General features: G+C 37.9%; 1 protein-coding gene across 1 annotated transcript; it reads right to left on the bottom strand.

The window, feature by feature from the left end:
• Positions 1-15,765: 15,765 nt before the first annotated feature.
• LOC104228323 (peroxidase 42-like) lies at positions 15,766-17,941 on the bottom strand. The gene is made up of 4 exons (XM_009780762.2): positions 17,560-17,941; positions 17,281-17,469; positions 16,813-16,978; positions 15,766-16,425 (listed from the first exon to the last, which is right to left on the bottom strand). Exons 1-4 carry the CDS (start codon positions 17,773-17,775, stop codon positions 16,016-16,018), a joined length of 981 nt encoding a protein of 326 aa, XP_009779064.1. The 5' UTR covers positions 17,776-17,941; the 3' UTR covers positions 15,766-16,015.
• Positions 17,942-18,296: the final 355 nt, after the last annotated feature.

Here is an 18,296-nt window from a genome sequence, read left to right as displayed (position 1 = left end):
TTAGTCGGTATGTTACGGAGTAGTTAGGACAAGGGGTGGCAAACGAGCGGGGCGATGCGGATATGGATCGGGTCAAAACGAGTATTGCAAAAATAGATAAATTATCCGACCAGACCCATATTTAATTCAGATAAAAAACGGGTTAATCGGCGGATAATATGGATAGGATATCCATATTATCCACGACTTCTTGAAAATGATCACTTTTGAGAGAATTCCTAGTCTCCAAAACTTGAGGAACCCTCAATTTGAGGCTTTACAAATGTAAAAGTTATGCTCATTAGTTATCCATTGGTTATCCATTTTCTAGATGGATAATATGGTTCTTATAGAAGGGGAGCCTTGGCCTAACTAGTAAAGTTATTGCTATATGACCAGGAGGTCACGGGTTCAAGCTGTGGAAATAGACTCTTGCAGGAATGCAGGGTAAGGCTACGTACAAAAGACCCTTGTGGTCCGGCCCTTCCCTGAATCCCCCGCACAGCGGGAGCTTAGTGCACCAGGCTGCTCTCTATAATATGGTTCTTATCCATATTTGACCCATTTTTAGGACTAAAGTGAGCGAGCACGCTTATGGGCGGAAGTGGAGCCAGTGTATGTGTTATGTTTCGGCCGAACTGTTAGGAGACGAGTAAAGAAGAAGATGGGTCTGAAGAAATAAAGAAGATATTAGGTGTAATTGGTAGAGTGGAAGGACACATGGACGATTAGGAGCTGATGACTAAAGAAAAAGAATAAACAGTCCAGATTAGAAGATGCACTATAGATCATCGAACGGTCTAGATAGATTCTTAGTCATTATAACAACTTACAGAATGGGGGCAAAGAAGTTAGTTAGAATCCGGTAATTTGCCATTTTCCTCTCTCTACATCTTTCTAAATTCTCTCTTCTCTCTTCCTCTAAATCCTTCCTTACCTTCATTTATGTTCATTCAGGTACTCAAGCTCATCAATGGAGTTGGAACCTAATCTTTAGTTTGTAGTTATCATTTGGGCTCAATCTTTCAATTTTACTGTAATTATTGTTAGAATCAATAAAATCCCAATTTGAGTTTCAATTTTTTTTCAATTACAATTTAATATCAAATTCACAAATTCATTACAATTGGTATCAGTGCCGTGACCTGGCCCATTCAAAATGACAAGAGCAAAAACGAGATCGAAGACCACTGATGAAACTATGAAGAAATCGGAATCGCAATTACAAAGTTACATGGCAGCAAATGATTCTAAAAATGGACGATCTGGGTAAGAAGTTGGATAATTTTATGGAGAAACTTCTTTCTTCTCCAAGAGAAGGAATACTGGGTAGTGCTCCTTTGGAGATCTTCAGCTCAATGGTGCGATCAATCGACCTAGAGTTGCAGATCAAGGGGATACTTATGTGGGAAGGAATCAAGACCATAATTCTCACTCGAGATATGAGATTCCTTACTTTGACGGTGAAGATCCTTGTGCTTGGTTGAGGAAGTGTGAGTGCTTCTTCCAGTACAATCATATCACTGACCCTCAACAAAAATTGGAGGAAGCACTTCTTCATTTGAATGGGAGAGCTGAGTCTTGGTTTTTCTCCTACCATATCAATAAAAGCAATGTTAGATGGGCGAATGTTATTGCTGAAATCTATAGCATATTTGCAAGTACAGCCAACAGTAAATTTAACCTAATTGAGACCTTCAAGAATTTACAGCAAACAGGTACCGTGGATGAATACTTAGAACAATTTGAAAAACTGAAAGCATGAGTGTTGATAAGAAACCCTACTATTCCAGAAGAATTCTTCTTAGAATTTTTCATTGAAGGTTTGATAGAAGAAATCAGGCAAATAGTTAAGATGTTAGATCCCTATTCTTTCAGTAAGGCTTTGGAGAAGGCTAGACACAAGGAGAAATTAATGGACTCCTTGTACAAAAAGGGAAGCTATAGGGGGTAAGAATACAACACCAAGGTACTCACCACAACCCAACAAAGGCACTACCAATAACTACAATACTCAAGGAAATAAGTTGTTTGAAACTAGGAGGGCACAAGGGTTGTGTTACAAGTGTGGGGAGAAATATTTCATAGGTCATCAATGCAAGTAGAAGCAGATTAATTCCATGACAGCAGAAGCAGCACCTGAAACTCAGGAGGAAGAACCGGAAGAGATGGTGAATAATGATGATATCTTAAAGCTACAAGAAGAGCAAGTACTGGATGAGGCAATAAGTCCTAATGCCGTCCTGTGACTGAGGTACCCAATACCATCAAGCTGGGAGGTGAGTCTAAGAAGAACAAAATTACTGTGTTGTTGGATTCTAGTAGCACACACAACTTCTTAGATCTAGAGATTGCCAAAAGGATAGGGTGCCTAATTAATGATGTTAGGCCAATGAAAGTTACAGTTGCTAATGGTAATCATATTACAAGCTGGCACACATGTCCTAAATTTAAGTGGAGAGTACAACGAGTAGAGTTTGAGGATACAGTCAGACTGGTCAGATTGGGGGCAATGAATTAATTCTAGGAGGTGATTAGATGAGGGGTCATAATCTAGTGGTATTGGATTTTGTGGAGTATAAAGCACAGGTGACACATAAGGGGAAAAGGGTGGAGCTGAAAGGGATATACCACCAAGCAAAACTGCAGGGTATGACAGCAAAAGGAGTGAAACAACTCCCAAGAAGTTTTACAAGCATTCACTGATGTTTTTGCTGAGCCAAAAACCTTGCCACCAAGCAGAAGTCATGACCATTTCATTCCCCTGAAGAATGATGCAACACCTGTGAGTATTAGACCTTACAGATACAATTATTTCTAAAAAAATAAAATAGAAAAACAAGTAAATGAAATGCTGAGTAATGTTATAATTCAACCTAGCTACTCTCATTTTTCTTCACCAGTATTATTAGTAAAGAAAAAAGATGGAAACTGGAGATTATGCATTGATTATAGAGAGTTGAATAAAATGACCATTAATGATAAGTTTCCAATCCTCTTGGTGGATGACTTGATGGATGAGTTATGTGGGTCTGAGTCTACTCTAAGATTGACCTAAGGGCTGGCTACCATCAAATAAGGATGAAAGAGGAGGATACATATAAAATTGGATTGAAGACTCATTTGAGGCATTATGAATTCAAAGTCATGCCTTTTGGGCTGACTAATGGACCAGCTACTTTCCAAAATCTGATGAATCAAGTGTTTGCTGCTTACTTAAGAAGGTTTGTATTAGTGTTTTTTGATGATATTTTGGTGTACAGTGCATCCATGAGAGAGCATGTGTAGCATCTCAAAAAAGTTATAGAGGTATTAAGAAGAGAACAACTCTTTGCTAAAATGTCTAAGTGCTCATTTGGTCAAAGTAAGGTGGAGTATCTAGGCCATGTAATCACTGGGCAAGGAGTGGCCACAGATCCCTCTAAGATTGAGGCCATGACTAATTGGCCAAATCCAAAATCTATCAAGGCATTGAGAGGATTCTTATGACTCACAGGCTACTATAGAAGGTTTGTGAGGTCCTATGGAGTGATTTGCAGGCCCTTGACTAATCTACTGAAGAAGAATGCATTCAAATGGAATGAAGAAGCAGAAGCTGCATTTCAGAAGTTAAAGACAGCTATGATTATTGTTCCAGTCATAGCATTAGCATACTTTTCTAAGCATTTCATCATTGAAACAGATACTTGTTCAAAAGGAATAGGGGTTGTGTTGATGCAAGAAGGAAGGCCCATTGCATATTTTAGCAAAACCTTAGCCCCTAGACATCGGGGCCTATCAACTTATGAGAAGGAGTTCATGGTAGTTCTTTCAGCAGTAGATAGGTGGAGGCACTACTTACAGGGAGGTCATTTCATTATTAAAACTGACCACCACAGCTTGAAGTACACGAATTTACATTCTCGCAATATGTGTTTAAATATCGCAAATATTTCAAAACCCTTACTGACTTGTTTACCCCTTTTATTTTCCTTTTTATTCTTTATTCCCATCCCCTAAGGTTGGTTCGCTCATACTGGCATCATCATCATATCACACCAGATCTAGAGGCCATCCACCATCTCCTCTTCCAAGCAATACAAAGAGCAAAAGGAAGGCTAAAATGGACGACTTAGGTGGTATTCGAAAGGAAAATGCAGAAACTTCAGATGGTCGGAGTACTCCGACACCGAATGATTTAGTTTTAAGATTAGAAAAAAAGATCTAGATCTACATGAGAACTTGAGCAGGTCCGCAACTTGGCAAACTTATCCCTCACTTTGAATGTTCCCGACATTAATCAACAAAATACAAAGAACCTAGCACCTCCTTAAAACACCCCAATGACCACCAGAACACACCACAACCCACCAACCGCCACTTATCACACTCCCCAGAACACACCACAACCCATTCTCGATCCTCAAAACTCAACCAATGACCACCATTACACCCAGGCACTCACCAAAACAACCCTATATACGTAGAAAACGTACCTCACTCTATCCAACCAACCTCCTATACACCAGAATCCTCCGAGAAGAACTTGCTCATCAAAAACATGGCTGAGGAACTCAAGAAGTTGACGAGTCAAGTTTAGGGTGTCGAAGGCGACAAAGGAATAGAAGATTTGAACTATGAAGACTTTGTTGCGGAAGCCAAATGTATATAGTGTGAATAAGTCACAACTACTATACCAAAAATTATGACATCCACCAAATAATAAATAAGACAATAAAGCAACAATAAAGGGAACACCAGAATTTACGAGGTTCGGCTAATTTTGCCTACTCCTCGGACACAACCAATATTTTATTCCACTACAAAAATACAAATGAAATAATACTAAAGAGAGAAGATACAAATGCCTTAAACAGATGAGAAGGCAAATGAGAGGTGTATTTAAATCCTAAACATTAGGTCTTCTTTTATAGTGGGAAAAATCCCCCCAACTCTTCTCCCAACATTTCACATCTTCAATTCTCTCTCAATAACAAATTTTGGTTGTGCCTTCATTTTCAATCTTCAGTGTTCAACAATGTTGATCAAATCCAAACAATGTTGAAACTTGATCGTAGTCACCATTTTTGTCAGCATATCAGCAGAATTCTCTGTAGTATGAATTTTCTTCATCGTGACTCCACCTTTTTCTATGATTTCTCGTACAAAATGATACCGAACATCAATGTGATTCATCCTTGCATGATAAACTTGGTTCTTCGCTAATTGAATAGCACTTTGACTATCACAAAAAATTGTGATACTTTTTTGTTCAACACCAAGCTCCTTTAGCAATCCTTGAAGCCAAATTGTCTCCTTCACAGCCTCTGTAATAGCCATATACTCTGCCTCTATTGTAGACAAAGCAACTGTTTACTGCAAAGTAGACTTCCAACTAACTGGTGCCTTTGAAAAAGTAAACACATAACCAGTAGTTGATCTTCGTTTGTCCAGATCACCCACAAAATCTGAATCACAATATCCAACTACAGACTGATTGTCTTCCTGCTCAAAAACTAACCCAACATCTACAGTATTATGAATATACCGTAGAATCCACTTCACAGCTTGCCAATGCTCCTTTCCTGGATTATGCATATATATGCTAATAACTCCAACAGCTTGTGAAATGTCAGGTCTCGTACAGACCATTGCATACATCAAGCTACCAACAACATTTGCGTATGGTACCTTTGACATATACTCTCGTTCAGCTTCATCCATTGGCGACATAGTAGTACTTAGCTTAAAATGGGGAGCAAGTGGAGTACTAACTGGCTTAGTCTTGTCATCTATGCCAAAACGTTGTAGTACTCTCTTCAAATATTCTTTCTGAGATAAACAGAGTTTCTTTGAACGTCTATCTCTAATTATCTCCATGCCAAGAATTTTCTTTGCCTCACCCAGATCCTTCATCTCGAACTCCTTCTTCAGTTGAATCTTCAACTTATCAATTTCTTCCGAATTCTTGGAAGCTATCAACATATCATCAACATATAGGAGAAGATATACAAAGGAACCATCTTTAAGCTTGTGCAAATACACACAATGATCGTATTTGCTTCTCTTGTACCCTTGCCGCAACATAAACTCGTCAAATCGCTTGTACCATTGTCTAGAAGATTGTTTCAATCCGTACAATGATTTTTCAAGTTTGCACACCATATTTTCTTTTCCAGCAACTTTGAATCCTTCTGGCTGAGTCATGTAGATTTCCTCCTCCAAGTTTCCATGTAAAAACGCAGTTTTTACATCCATCTGAACTAGTTCCAAATCCAATTGTGCTACCAAAGCCAACATAATTCTAATGGAGGAATGTTTTACAACTGGAGAAAACACTTCATTGTAATCAATTCCCTCCTTTTGAGCATATCCTTTGGCCACCAATCTTGCTTTGTAGCGAACATCTACTTGGTTAGGAAATCCTTCCTTCTTTGCAAATACCCATTTGCACCCAATTGCTTTCTTTCCCTTCGGGAGATTGGCCAATCTCCATGTATGATTCTGATGAAGGGACTGTATTTCATCATTCATGGCAATCCTCCACTTATCTTCTTCTGAACTTTGGACAGCGTCTTTATAAGTAGTAGGAACATCATCAACTACAATTGAGGTTGCACAAGCAACCGTCTCTATGAGACGAACAAGTTTCGTTATTGTTCTTTTTGGCCTGCTGGTTGCTATTGATTCAAGTTATTGTTGAGGTTCCTGAGTTGGAATCTCCTCTACTGGCTCTCCTTCCAGAGGGTAATCTTCATTTGTTTCCTCCTATGCTTCTTGTGTAGGAAAAATAAATTTTCCCTCAAACTCCACCTACTTAGAAGCACCTTCATTTTGTTTGGTATCTTCTGTTACCTTATTTACCATAGCAGATTCATCAAAGGTAACATCCCTGCTGAATATTACTTTCTTTGTCATAGGACACCATAAGCGATATCCTTTGACTCCAGAAGTAATTCCCATAAAAATAGCCTTCTTTGCCCTTGGATCCAATTTTGACTCTGTCACATGATAATATGCAGTTGAGCCAAACACGTGCAAAGAGTCATAATCTACAGCAGGCTTTCCATACCATTTTTCAAATGGTGTCTTGCCATCAATAGCAGCAGATGGTAGACGATTAATGAGGTGGCATGCATATGTAATTGCCTCAGCCCAAAATTCTTTGCCCAAGCCAGCATTGGACAACATACACCGTACCTTCTCCAGCAAGGTCCGGTTCATACGTTCTGCCACTCCATTTTGTTGTGGTGTATGTCTAACAGTGAAGTGTCGGACGATGCCATCATTTTCACAGACCTTATTGAAATGATCATTTTTGTATTCACCTCCATTGTCTGTGCGAATACACTTGATCCTCTTGCCTGTTTGATTCTCCACCATCGTCTTCCATTTGAGAAAAATTCCCAACACTTCATCTTTGCTCTTCATTGTATACACCCATACTCTTCGGGAAAAATCATCAACAAAGGTTACAAAATAGTGCTTCCCACCCAATGAAGGTGTTTTGGAAGGACCCCAAACATCAGAGTGTACATAATCCAAAATGCCTTTAGTATTATGGATCGTTGTACCAAATTTAACCCTTGTCTGTTTCCCTTTGACACAATGCTCGCAAAACTCCAAGTTGCAAGCCTTTACTCCTTTTAACAATCCTTGATCTGATAGAGTTTTCAAGGATTTTCCTCCAGCATGTCCCAAGCGCATGTGCCATAGCTTGGTTGCTTCTGCCTCTTTGTCGTCACTGGATGTCACTGTCGCTGTCCCAATAACTGTACTGCCACGATAGCGGTACATATTATTATTCTTCCGATTAGCCTTCATTACCACTAGTGCACCGGAGCATACTCTCATCACTCCATTTTCTGCAATGATTTTGAACCCTTTTGATTCTAGGGCTCCCACAGAGATGAGATTCTTCTTCAAATCCGGTACATATCGAACATCTGTTAATGTTCTGATCATTCCATCATGGTTCCTTAATCGTATTGAACCAATGCCATATGAGGTAAGAGGGTTGTTATCCGCTGTGTGGATGACTCCATATTCTCCTTCTTGAAATTCCACAAACCAGTCCCTGTTGGGACACATATGATAGCTACAAGCCGAGTCCATCAACCATATGTCTGATGATGTTGATGACTCTGTTGTAACTAATGAGAAGTCTGAATCATCACAATCAGCTACATTTGAATCCATAATGGCCTTTCCATTATTATATTTGGCCTTATTCTTCAACTTCGGACAGTCTTTCTTCCAGTGCCCTTTTTCTCGACAAAAGGCACATTCATCTTTGCTGGGTCTGGATCTTGACTTGGATCTTCCCTTCTTTGTCCTCGTTTGATTTTGAGGACGACCCCTCACAAATAGTGCTTCTCCTTCTCCGCCCTTCTGTTTTTCTCGCTTTCTTTGTTCATAGCTGTACAAAGCCGAACAAACTTCTCTGAGAGAAACTTCGTCATTTCCATGGAGTAGAGTAGTTTCAAGGTGCTCGTACTCATCAGGAAGTGATGCCAACAACATCAAGGCCAAGTCACCATCATCATAAGTTGTATCCATATTTTGCAAATTTGTGACCAACTTATTGAAACTGGTGATATGTTCATTCATCGTGGTACCAGGAACATAGGTGAAGTGAAACAGTCTCTTCTTCATGTACAATTTATTTTGACTGTTTTTCTTCAAAAATTTATCCTCTAGTGCTTTCCATAATTTACTTGCAGAAGTTTCCTTTGTGTATGGATATTTCTGCTCTCTAGCAAGGTAGGATCGAATGGTACCGCAAGCAACACGGTTGATAATTCTCCAATCTTCTTCTCCAATAACATCTGGTTTCTTTTCTTCAATGGCCAGATCTAGCCCTTGTTGAAAAAGGACATCTAGAACCTCGCCTTGCCACATCCCAAAATGTCCGGACCCGTCAAATATTTCGACCGCAAATTTCGCATTTAGGGTGTCCCAAGTCACCAGTTTAATCCCGAATCGAGGAAAAGAATGACTTTGTATTACAGTCCGCGAACCAGAAATCCGGATAAGGAATTCTGTTAACCCGGGAGAAGGTGTTAGGCATTCCCGAGTTCCGTGGTTCTAGCACGGTCGCTCAACTGTTATATTTGGCTTGACTATCTGATATAATACGTATTATAAACTTATGTGCAAATTTAACTTTTAAAAACCGCTTTTATCATTATTTATTTTATACAAAATTGCAACGTCGTGAAAACGCATCTCGAGCCACGCCACAACCAGTGCACGCGTGATTTGTTGACGCATTTTGACTTCGTCAAGATCGTGATTTGGGTTACATAAATGTACACCCGTATTCAAGAAAATAACCTTATTAAATATGCGCCAAAATACTACGCGTTATGATATTATTAGGTAAGACCGTGAATTTTACTAAATCGCCCATCTTGAAATCTAAATAATTAATATATACATTTGTGAGGGCCCCGCAATGTATACATTTTACTAAGCGAGGCTCATCTCATTTTTATTTTAAAAGATAAACCTATAGTGACTACATTTCTTCTATTAAGTTTGTCTCTAAAAATAAAAGAAAATTTCTCAATTAATTACATGCTGAAAAAAAATAACTTATTAGTTATTAGTTTACGGCTAATGTGAATGGAAAATTGCGATCGAGTTTGTACAAAGAAAAATTGCTTTCATTCTATATTCTATTATTCAATAATACTGGAACATGAGATTGACACACCATAATATCAAAAACAAATTAACTAGTATTTGATTAATTTAAACTAAAATTATTAGATGAAGAAGTTATACATATGCAAGCCCATTACTCATTAATTAATCGACTACATTTTTATACAAAGAAAGGAAAATTATATTCAAACACAAATCTAAACAGGAGGGATTCAACAGGAACAAAGCCTGATTAATATTTCATTTCGCTTCAAGCCGAGAGTGTACAAATGTGTACCTGGAAATGACAGTACAAGAAGAAGAAGATCAGCAAAGTAGTATGTAACACAGCAACATACAGCAGCAGAAAACCCAACACAATAGCTTCAACACCTCAGTCCAGAAATTCCAACAACACGGAGAAAACTAGTAAAAATAGAGAAGACAAATAGTGCGGAAATCTTTCTTTATTTTTTCTTTCTAGATTTGAACTCTCTATGGTGTTCTTCCACTCTCAATATTTCAGAAAATTTGTTTCTATCTTTTTTACTCTCTCCAAAATGAATTATGTCCCTGTATATTCTATGTATCCAGAGTGTATATCGAGTGTATACTGCTCTCTCCGCCCCCTCTTTTCTTCTTCTCTCTATCTAGTTTTTCCTCTTTTTTCCACCCCCTTCTTCATAAATTTTCTCTTCTCCCAATAACAATTAACGCACAATTAAGTAATAATTAAGCATAAAATTGTTCATTTGGACATTAAATGCTAAAAATGCAAAATATGCCTATTTTTTGTAATTTTAATTTTTGTAAAACTAAATTAATTATTATCAATTATAGAATTGAATCCTACATGCAAATGCGACATATTTTTATATTTTTTTTATTAATTTAACAAATAAGCAAACACAAACAAATACAAATAATTATCCAAAAATATCACAAAAATACTCAAAATTGCACACCAAGGAAAATCATTTTATTTTGAATTTTTTTGGAGTATTTCTCATTTTCTTCAAAAATTTATCCTCCAGTGCTTTCCATAATTTACTTGCAGAAGTTTCCTTTGTGTATGGATATTTCTGCTCTCTAGCAAGGTAGGATCGAATGGTACCGCAAGCAACACGGTTGATAATTTTCCAATCTTCTTCTCCAATAACATCTGGTCACTTTTCTTCAATGGCAAGATCTAGCCCTTGTTGAAAAAGGACATCTAGAACCTCGCCTTGCCACATCCCAAAATGCCCGGACCCGTCAAAAATTTCTACCGCAAATTTCGCATTTGACACAATTCTTGTCATAAGCGAAGATGCCAATGATGACGTATTGTTGACACTTGATGTAGATTCTTCTTGTTTATTGTCTCCCATATTTGACACAAATATTATTTAATAGCTGACGACACAAATCAAGATTATTTCCTTTCTGATGTAGAAGATCAGACTAAGCTGCAACCACAGAGCATACTCAGACAGAACCTTGACTCAGTTACCAAGATAAATCTTTTCTGATGTGGAAGATCAGACTATGCTGCAACCACAGAGCATACTTAGACAGTACCTTGGCTCTGATACCAATTGTTGCGGAAGCCAAATGTATATAGTGTGAATAAGTCACAACTACTATACCAAAAATTATGACAACCACCAAATAATAAATAAGACAATAAAGCAACAATAAAGGGAACACCAGAATTTACGAGGTTCGGCTAATTTTGTCTACTCATCGGACACAACCAATATTTTATTCCACTCCAAAAATACAAGTGAAATAATACTAAAGAGAGAAGATACAAATGCCTTAAACAGATGAGAAAGCAAATGAGAGGTGTATTTAAATCCTAAACATTAGGCCTTCTTTTATAGGGGGGAAAATCCCCCTAACTCTTCTCCCAACCGATTTGGGACTTTGGCATTTTGCCAAACTTCGACAGACTTATGCATAGCCAGATGTAGAACTTCTAGAGGGTTACAAAACTCCCAAGTTCGAAATGTTTGATGGTACAGGTGATCCCAGAGTTCATCTGAGGACTTATTATGACAAGCTTGTTGGGGTCGGAAAACATGAAAGGATCCGGATGAAGCTCTTTATGAGGGTCACTACAGCACTGCAACAAAAGGGCCTAACCAAACTCCGAGGGTTGTATTATGAGGTACAATACAAAAAGGGACAGAAAATAGAGTGGTTGATGCATTATCCAGAAGAGATGAGGAAAGTCCTACCCTTAATGATATTTCAGGAGTGGAGCCTACATGGATGGAGGAGATCACACAAAGTTATGAGCATGATCCCATAGCCTTGTAACTAATGACTGAGCTAATTACAACCCCAGGAAGCAAGGCCAATTACACTCTAGCTCAGGGCATTATTAGGTGTGATCAGAGGATCTTCATAGGTAGATGAGCCAATTTAAGAGAAAAAATCTTTCAATCACTACATCAGTGGTCACTTGGAGGGCATTCAGGACAACAGGGGACATACAAGAGAATAAAGATAGTTTTCTAGCGGCCAAACATGAAGAAAGATATTTCTAAGTGGATTTCTGAGTGTGGTATTTGCCAAAGAGTAAAGAATGAGAACAGTCAACCACCAGGGCTTATGCAGCCCCTTCCTATCGCAGAATTACCATGGCAAGACCTTGCTATGGATTTGATTGAAGGGCTTCCTTTTTCAGGTCACGAAAATACTATCTTAGTAGTTATTGACAAACTAAGTATGGTCATTTCCTAGCACTTAAACACCCCTTTTCAGCTCAAGATGTAGCTGAATTATTTCTTGCAGAGATATATAGACTATATAGACTGCCCAAGATCATTGTGTCTGACATGGATCCTACCTTTACCAGTCAGTTTTGGCAGCATCTATTCAAAGTCATAGGCACCAAATTAACCATGTCAACATCTTACCATCCACAAATTGATGGCCAAACTGAAAGGCTCAATCGGTGCATTGAGACTTATCTTAGGGCCATGGTGCTAAATGAACCAAGGAGATGGATGAAGTGGTTGCCTCTAGCAGAGTGGTGGTACAACTCAAACCACCACAGTGCTTTAAATACCGCCCCATTCCAAGCTCTCTATGGGTACAACCCTTCCCAGATTCCTATGGGATACTTACCCCACTACACCCCTACTACTGTGGGAATAAAACTAGCAGAGAGACAACAATTTCTACAGAATCTAAAGGAAACTTAAAGCAAGCCCAAGAAAGAATGAAGTTTTTCACAGATAAACACATAACAGATAGGGAACTGCAAGAAGGGGATTTGGTGTATCTCAAGTTACAACCATAAGGACAATCATCAGTTGTAGTGAGGAGAAATCTTAAGCTGAGTGATAGGTACTATAGGCCTTACAAAATCATACACAACGTGGGTTCAGTGGCTTATCGTGTAGATCTTCCTCCAGGTTCACAGATCCACCCAGTGTTCCACGTGTCGCAACTGAAATGCAGGGTTGGCCCAGATATCACACCACAATGGCAGCCTCCAGCTTGTGACTCCGACTGAAGGATTTTGATACAACCAGAGGCCATTGTACAAAGAAAAATGGTCATGGTTAATAACACAGTGGGGGTGAAGGTTTTAGTGAAATGGGCCAATTTGGGTGACGATGCAGCTACTTGGGAAGATTGGGGTTATATCAGGAGCCAATTTCCGACATTTGTAGCCCAACTCCGACCTTGAGAACAAGGTCGATTTGAACGAGGAGGGTTTGTTAGCAGACGAGTAAAGAAGAAGACGGGTCTGAAGAAATATAGAAGATAGTAGTAGATATTAGGTGTAAATGGTAAAGTGGAAGGACACGTGGACGGTTAGGAGCTGATGACTAAAGAAAGAGAATAAACGGTCCAGATTAAAAGATGCACTATAGATCATCGGACGGTCCAGATTGATTCTAAGTCATTATAACAACTAACAGAATGGGGGAAAGGAGTTAGTTAGAATCCGATAATTTGTGATTTCCCTCTCTCTACATCTTTCTAAATTCTCTCTTCTCTCTTCTTTTAGAACCTTCCTCACCTTCATTTATGTTCATTCAGTTACTCAAGCTCATCAATGGAGTTGGAACCTAATCTTTAGTTTGTAGTTATCCTTTGGGCTCAATCTTTCAATTCTACTGTAATTGTTGATTAAATCAATAAAATCCCAATTTGAGTTTCAATATTTGTTTGATTACAATTTAATATCAAATTCACAAGTTCATTACACGAACCCAGTAGCTTTGGTCCAAATTATGTATTCATCTTGAGGAATTCACTGAATATATACAAATTCTTAATTTATAATTGGAATTTCGAACCCTATAACTTCAAATCATGGTTCCGCTTCTACTTATGGGAGTACTCAATTTCCTACAATCTGATTCAGTATCATCACAAGAGTTGAATTAGAAAAGTGCTTTGAAGTAGTATGGTATGGGTGATGAGGCCACCATCCAGGAAATTATAGTAGGAATGGACAGACAACATAAGTAGTGTCATGAAATGTTTGAAGGTTGACAATCTTGTTATGGTATTCTGCTTTTGTGCTGACTCTTTCACCTAAACGGGTTAGTAGAATAAATATTCTGTGCTATGATGGGAAGTGGAACGCACTTGGAAGAGAAGTTTTTGAAGTAAATCGAGGTAAATACTCTTGGGATGCATTGGAGTACAGCACGGTAAGCAATTTTATATAGATTGAGTTGAAGACCGTGTATATTGTAGAGTGCGTTTCTTTTTCTTCTATATTTCTTGTTTCTTCTTGACTTGTCTGATTCCCATTGTAATTTTGTGCTTATCTATCGTCATTTCAAGAGACAAACTTATTGATTTGATTACAAGAATGTGAAGAACCAGAAACTTTGAAGGCTATGAAATTATTACCCTTATTTATAACATTGTAAATGGCCATGAAGGCGTGTTTTAGTTAGGTCTAGTATTTGCTAAACAACTGAATCAAATCAGAGAGAGGGACCATCCTTACTTTGACCTTATATTTTCATCTATCATACAATTCTCTTTGATCATTGAGCTTAGATATTTAAGTCGCTTGCATTTAGCCATCACAATCTCGTCCAGTCTCATTCTAACCTTACTTTTCTTATGTTGGTTAAACATGCTTTGCATATATTCTAGTTTGCCGCTACCTGAAGCAAGATTTTCACTAAGAGGATTCAGTCATTCAACAAATAAAAATGTTAAACATCTGAAAAAGCCAAGAGGATTCAACATGCCTCTAATATATATACCTAGAAAAAAATTGACATTATATACACATAATAATTTTCGGCGGAAGGGGTTTGGATGAACCCTCCCCCACCTAGCTCTGCCCCTGGCTGCTACTTATCCTACATTAGGAGAGCGAGAACATTTTGCTAATTATATCAGTGACATAATAAAAGGGATAAAGTTTTAGTATTGCTGCTTTCCATCATGCTCACAAGTAAATGAAAATATATCTTGTCTTAACTGAACAGCATGAGTCATTTTATTTATTACTAGCATGTCCTAATACTTTTTCTCTGTGAACAAGCAAGAAGCAAAATAATCCTCCTCAAGTAATCTTTTGAATATTTAGTGTTTTGGTCTTGGAAGCTATTTGACCTATAAGCAGACTAGAGTTTGTATTCTTTCACTCTTGAATCAAGAACGCACCTTAAGGTACAACCAACTCAATTTCTTGGTTGTTCAGAGCATACTTTCAAATTGATATGAATTTAATAATCCAAAAACACCAGTCTATTTCTTGAATGTGACTTCTTATAATCAAACCACCTGTCTGGTTGTTTTTGTTTGCTTTTACGTAATTATGTACATTAATTAATTGTTGTTGCCATTTACCTATCTTCCCTTCTGTACAACATTCATGACCCTCTTTCTCTTTGTCTGAACCCTATATATATTATCTCTTGTCTTAGCAGCCATGACGTAAGTGATGACGTAAGTAAAGCAAATTCTTTTTACTTCTTTCTTTAACTTAAAAAATGTTTTTATATGGGACCCTAATTTGCTTTTCCTGCTTTAACTTTCCTCAGGAAGATGCTTCTTTTTATCATTGAGTTCCACCTAAAGTTGCTGGAATCTTGCTTGTATTGTTAAAAAGTGAATCTCTATGCAAGAATCATAATCACCATTCTTGCATTATAACAATCAAACATCTCCTTCACCATAGCCCAATTCTAACATAAAACTCATAACTTAATTAAATTAAAGGATAGCTAAAACAGTGAATTTTACAAACAGAACATGGAATGTAATGAACATGATGACCACCAATTTCATGCCACTACTACCTTGCACTAAAACAGACTCACACTGGGAGAAAACCATCTTATTCCCATCATTTTCACTGTCTCCTCTCCCTCACCTATACAAAGGAAGGGGAAAAGTGATAATGAGTACAACCATATAGCAAAAGCTAGGTCCTCTAGTGGAGCTTGTTGGCAAGATTGCACTGCTTTCTGATCTCACCCTTTGTTCCAGTAAGAGGATTGTTCTCAGTTAGAATAGTGATGGCTCTTGCAAATTCCTTGAAGAAATAATCTTGGCTCTTTGCCATTTTCTTTACATAAGGCTTAGTCCTCTTGTCCGTTGCTAGTTGGTGGTCAACTAACATCAACCCCTTGTTCTCCAATATGTTTCTGTAGTAGTTGTTGTCTAGCTTCATGGGTGTGCCTCTGTCATTTCTAACATATTGTACAGCCTTTGGGTCTGGGATTGGGTCAGGGCATTTCTTGAGCATGTGAGGAACATGGTCAGGGTTGAGCTGAGGGTCTACTTCTGGATACAAACGGTGTACCAACTTCACACAGTGTGTTCTTCCCACACTGTGAGCCCCTGTTCAAGAACAAATTGCACAAAATAAGCTTTGAGTTTTTCACATTCAAATACCAATTAAAAGAGTAGTAAATGTACTAAACTCCCGCTATGCAAACCCACGTTTAGTCTATTTTACGCAGTCTTAGACTGTTGCCCTGATTTGAACCAGTGACCTACTAAACTCCCGCTATGCAAACCACTATGCAAGGATCAGACCACGTTTAATCTACTTTACGCAGTCTTAGACTGTAATACAACTTTTACCGTTAAGCAAGGCTCCCCTTCACAATCAAATACCAATAGAACCAAGAAATTTGAAGTGCTCTTTTTTGTTTGTTGGTTTTTTTTTTTTTTGGTTGGGGGGGGGGAGGGAGGGGGGAGGTGCGGGAAGAATGTCTATAGTACCTAGCAAGGCAACAACTCCAGGAGCGTTGATACCAACATTGGCAAACCTCTCAAGAACAACACTCATGCTTTCATTGTGGTCTGGGAGGTGTTGCTCAAGAATGTCTGCTCTGCTCTTTCTTCCATCTCTTCTTCCAGTTTTGAGTGGGACATATGGCCCTCCTAGCTGTTGTACAAGTCCATTACATATCAGTAAATATGAGTACTATTTAACCAAGCCACTTTTAAAAGCCAAAAAAGGAATAAACACAGACAATTATCTGAACTTGTTAAACATGCATAAATGGATGTGTCTTCTCTTTAATATGAAATGACAAGAACTTGAGTCATACCCCCAGAGTAAATGTTTGTTCAAAGTTGGAAACTTTATGAACTATTGACTAGAGTAAATCCAGATCTACTACTACAAGTACACATAGAAATAAAGGAAACAAACACTTTATAAAAGAAAATTTCTTAAAAACTTACAGCAACAATGCCATCTCTACCAGACAACACAAGAATATCAGCACATGAAACAACACCAGGACACTCCCTTTCTACAGCTTCCTTAATAGTCTCAATGTATCTGAAGTTTCTCATACCAAAACTCCTGTCTGTCTCCTTCTCAGACAGCATCCTTCTTGTTGAGTCCAGCAACAATGAAGCATCACATGACTGCAGAAAAATAAATGTTCAGTTGTTTGTCATATGTTAATTTAACATCTTCAAAAAAGGGTGGCTAAAAAAAACATAGATTTTTAGTACCTCAACAAAGCAGTCATGGAAGATATTTCTGAGCCAAGAAAATGCAGTATTCTTGTGGCGTTTGTAGAGAAGCTTAACTTGTTCTCTGATAATATCTTCAGCTTGAGGGCAACTGTCCTTGTAGTAGTCCATTACAAGGCCAGAATTGTCCTCTGCAAAAGCAGAGACAGCTGAAAAGAAGAGGATAGCAAAGAAAAAGAAAACTTTGAAACCCATTTTCTCTTTACTCAGAAGAGACTGTAGAGTGACTAATGGAAATGGTCAGTAGACCTTGTTCTTTGGATGATCCTTGGCTACCTTCTTAAATAAGGAAAAAAGTGCTGAAATTGCCAACAAGAATTGACCTTTTTCTTTCCATTTCTGTAAATGGATTAAACTTTTTTTTACACTGCTAGCATAAAAAAGTTGGCATAATATTATTTTTAGTATGTTGTATAAGGGTCGTTTGGTAGAGTGCATAAGAATAATGCAGAATAAGGTGTATTAGTAATGCATGAGTTAGTAATGCAAACATTAGTTATGCAGATATTATTTCTTATCTATTATTTGCTGTGAGGTATTGAAATTATAATGCATTGCATAATTTGTAAGAAAAATAGTTGTTTACAAAAATGTCCTCCATATTCTCTAGCTTTAAGGGACTTTAAGGACAATTATGTCTTTAACCATACTAATGCATGCATTAATAACCTTGGTATTACTAATGTCATGGTTTTCTATGCATTACTTATATATAT

Source organism: Nicotiana sylvestris, chromosome 2, assembly GCF_000393655.2.
Source record: "Nicotiana sylvestris chromosome 2, ASM39365v2, whole genome shotgun sequence".
Classification (NCBI taxonomy): Eukaryota; Viridiplantae; Streptophyta; class Magnoliopsida; order Solanales; family Solanaceae; genus Nicotiana; species Nicotiana sylvestris.
This window is presented reverse-complemented; position numbering and strand designations above follow the sequence as displayed.

Excerpts from the sequence above, each read along its gene's own strand:
- LOC104228323 (XM_009780762.2), bottom strand. The coding sequence starts at position 17,775 with ATGGGTTTCAAAGTTTTCTTTTTCTTTGCTATCCTCTTCTTTTCAGCT. Across the intron at positions 17,470-17,559 it reads TCCATGACTGCTTTGTTGAG|TCATGTGATGCTTCATTGTT; the intron begins GTACTAAAAATC and ends ATTTTTCTGCAG. Across the intron at positions 16,426-16,812 it reads TGGAGTTGTTGCCTTGCTAG|GGGCTCACAGTGTGGGAAGA; the intron begins GTACTATAGACA and ends GTTCTTGAACAG.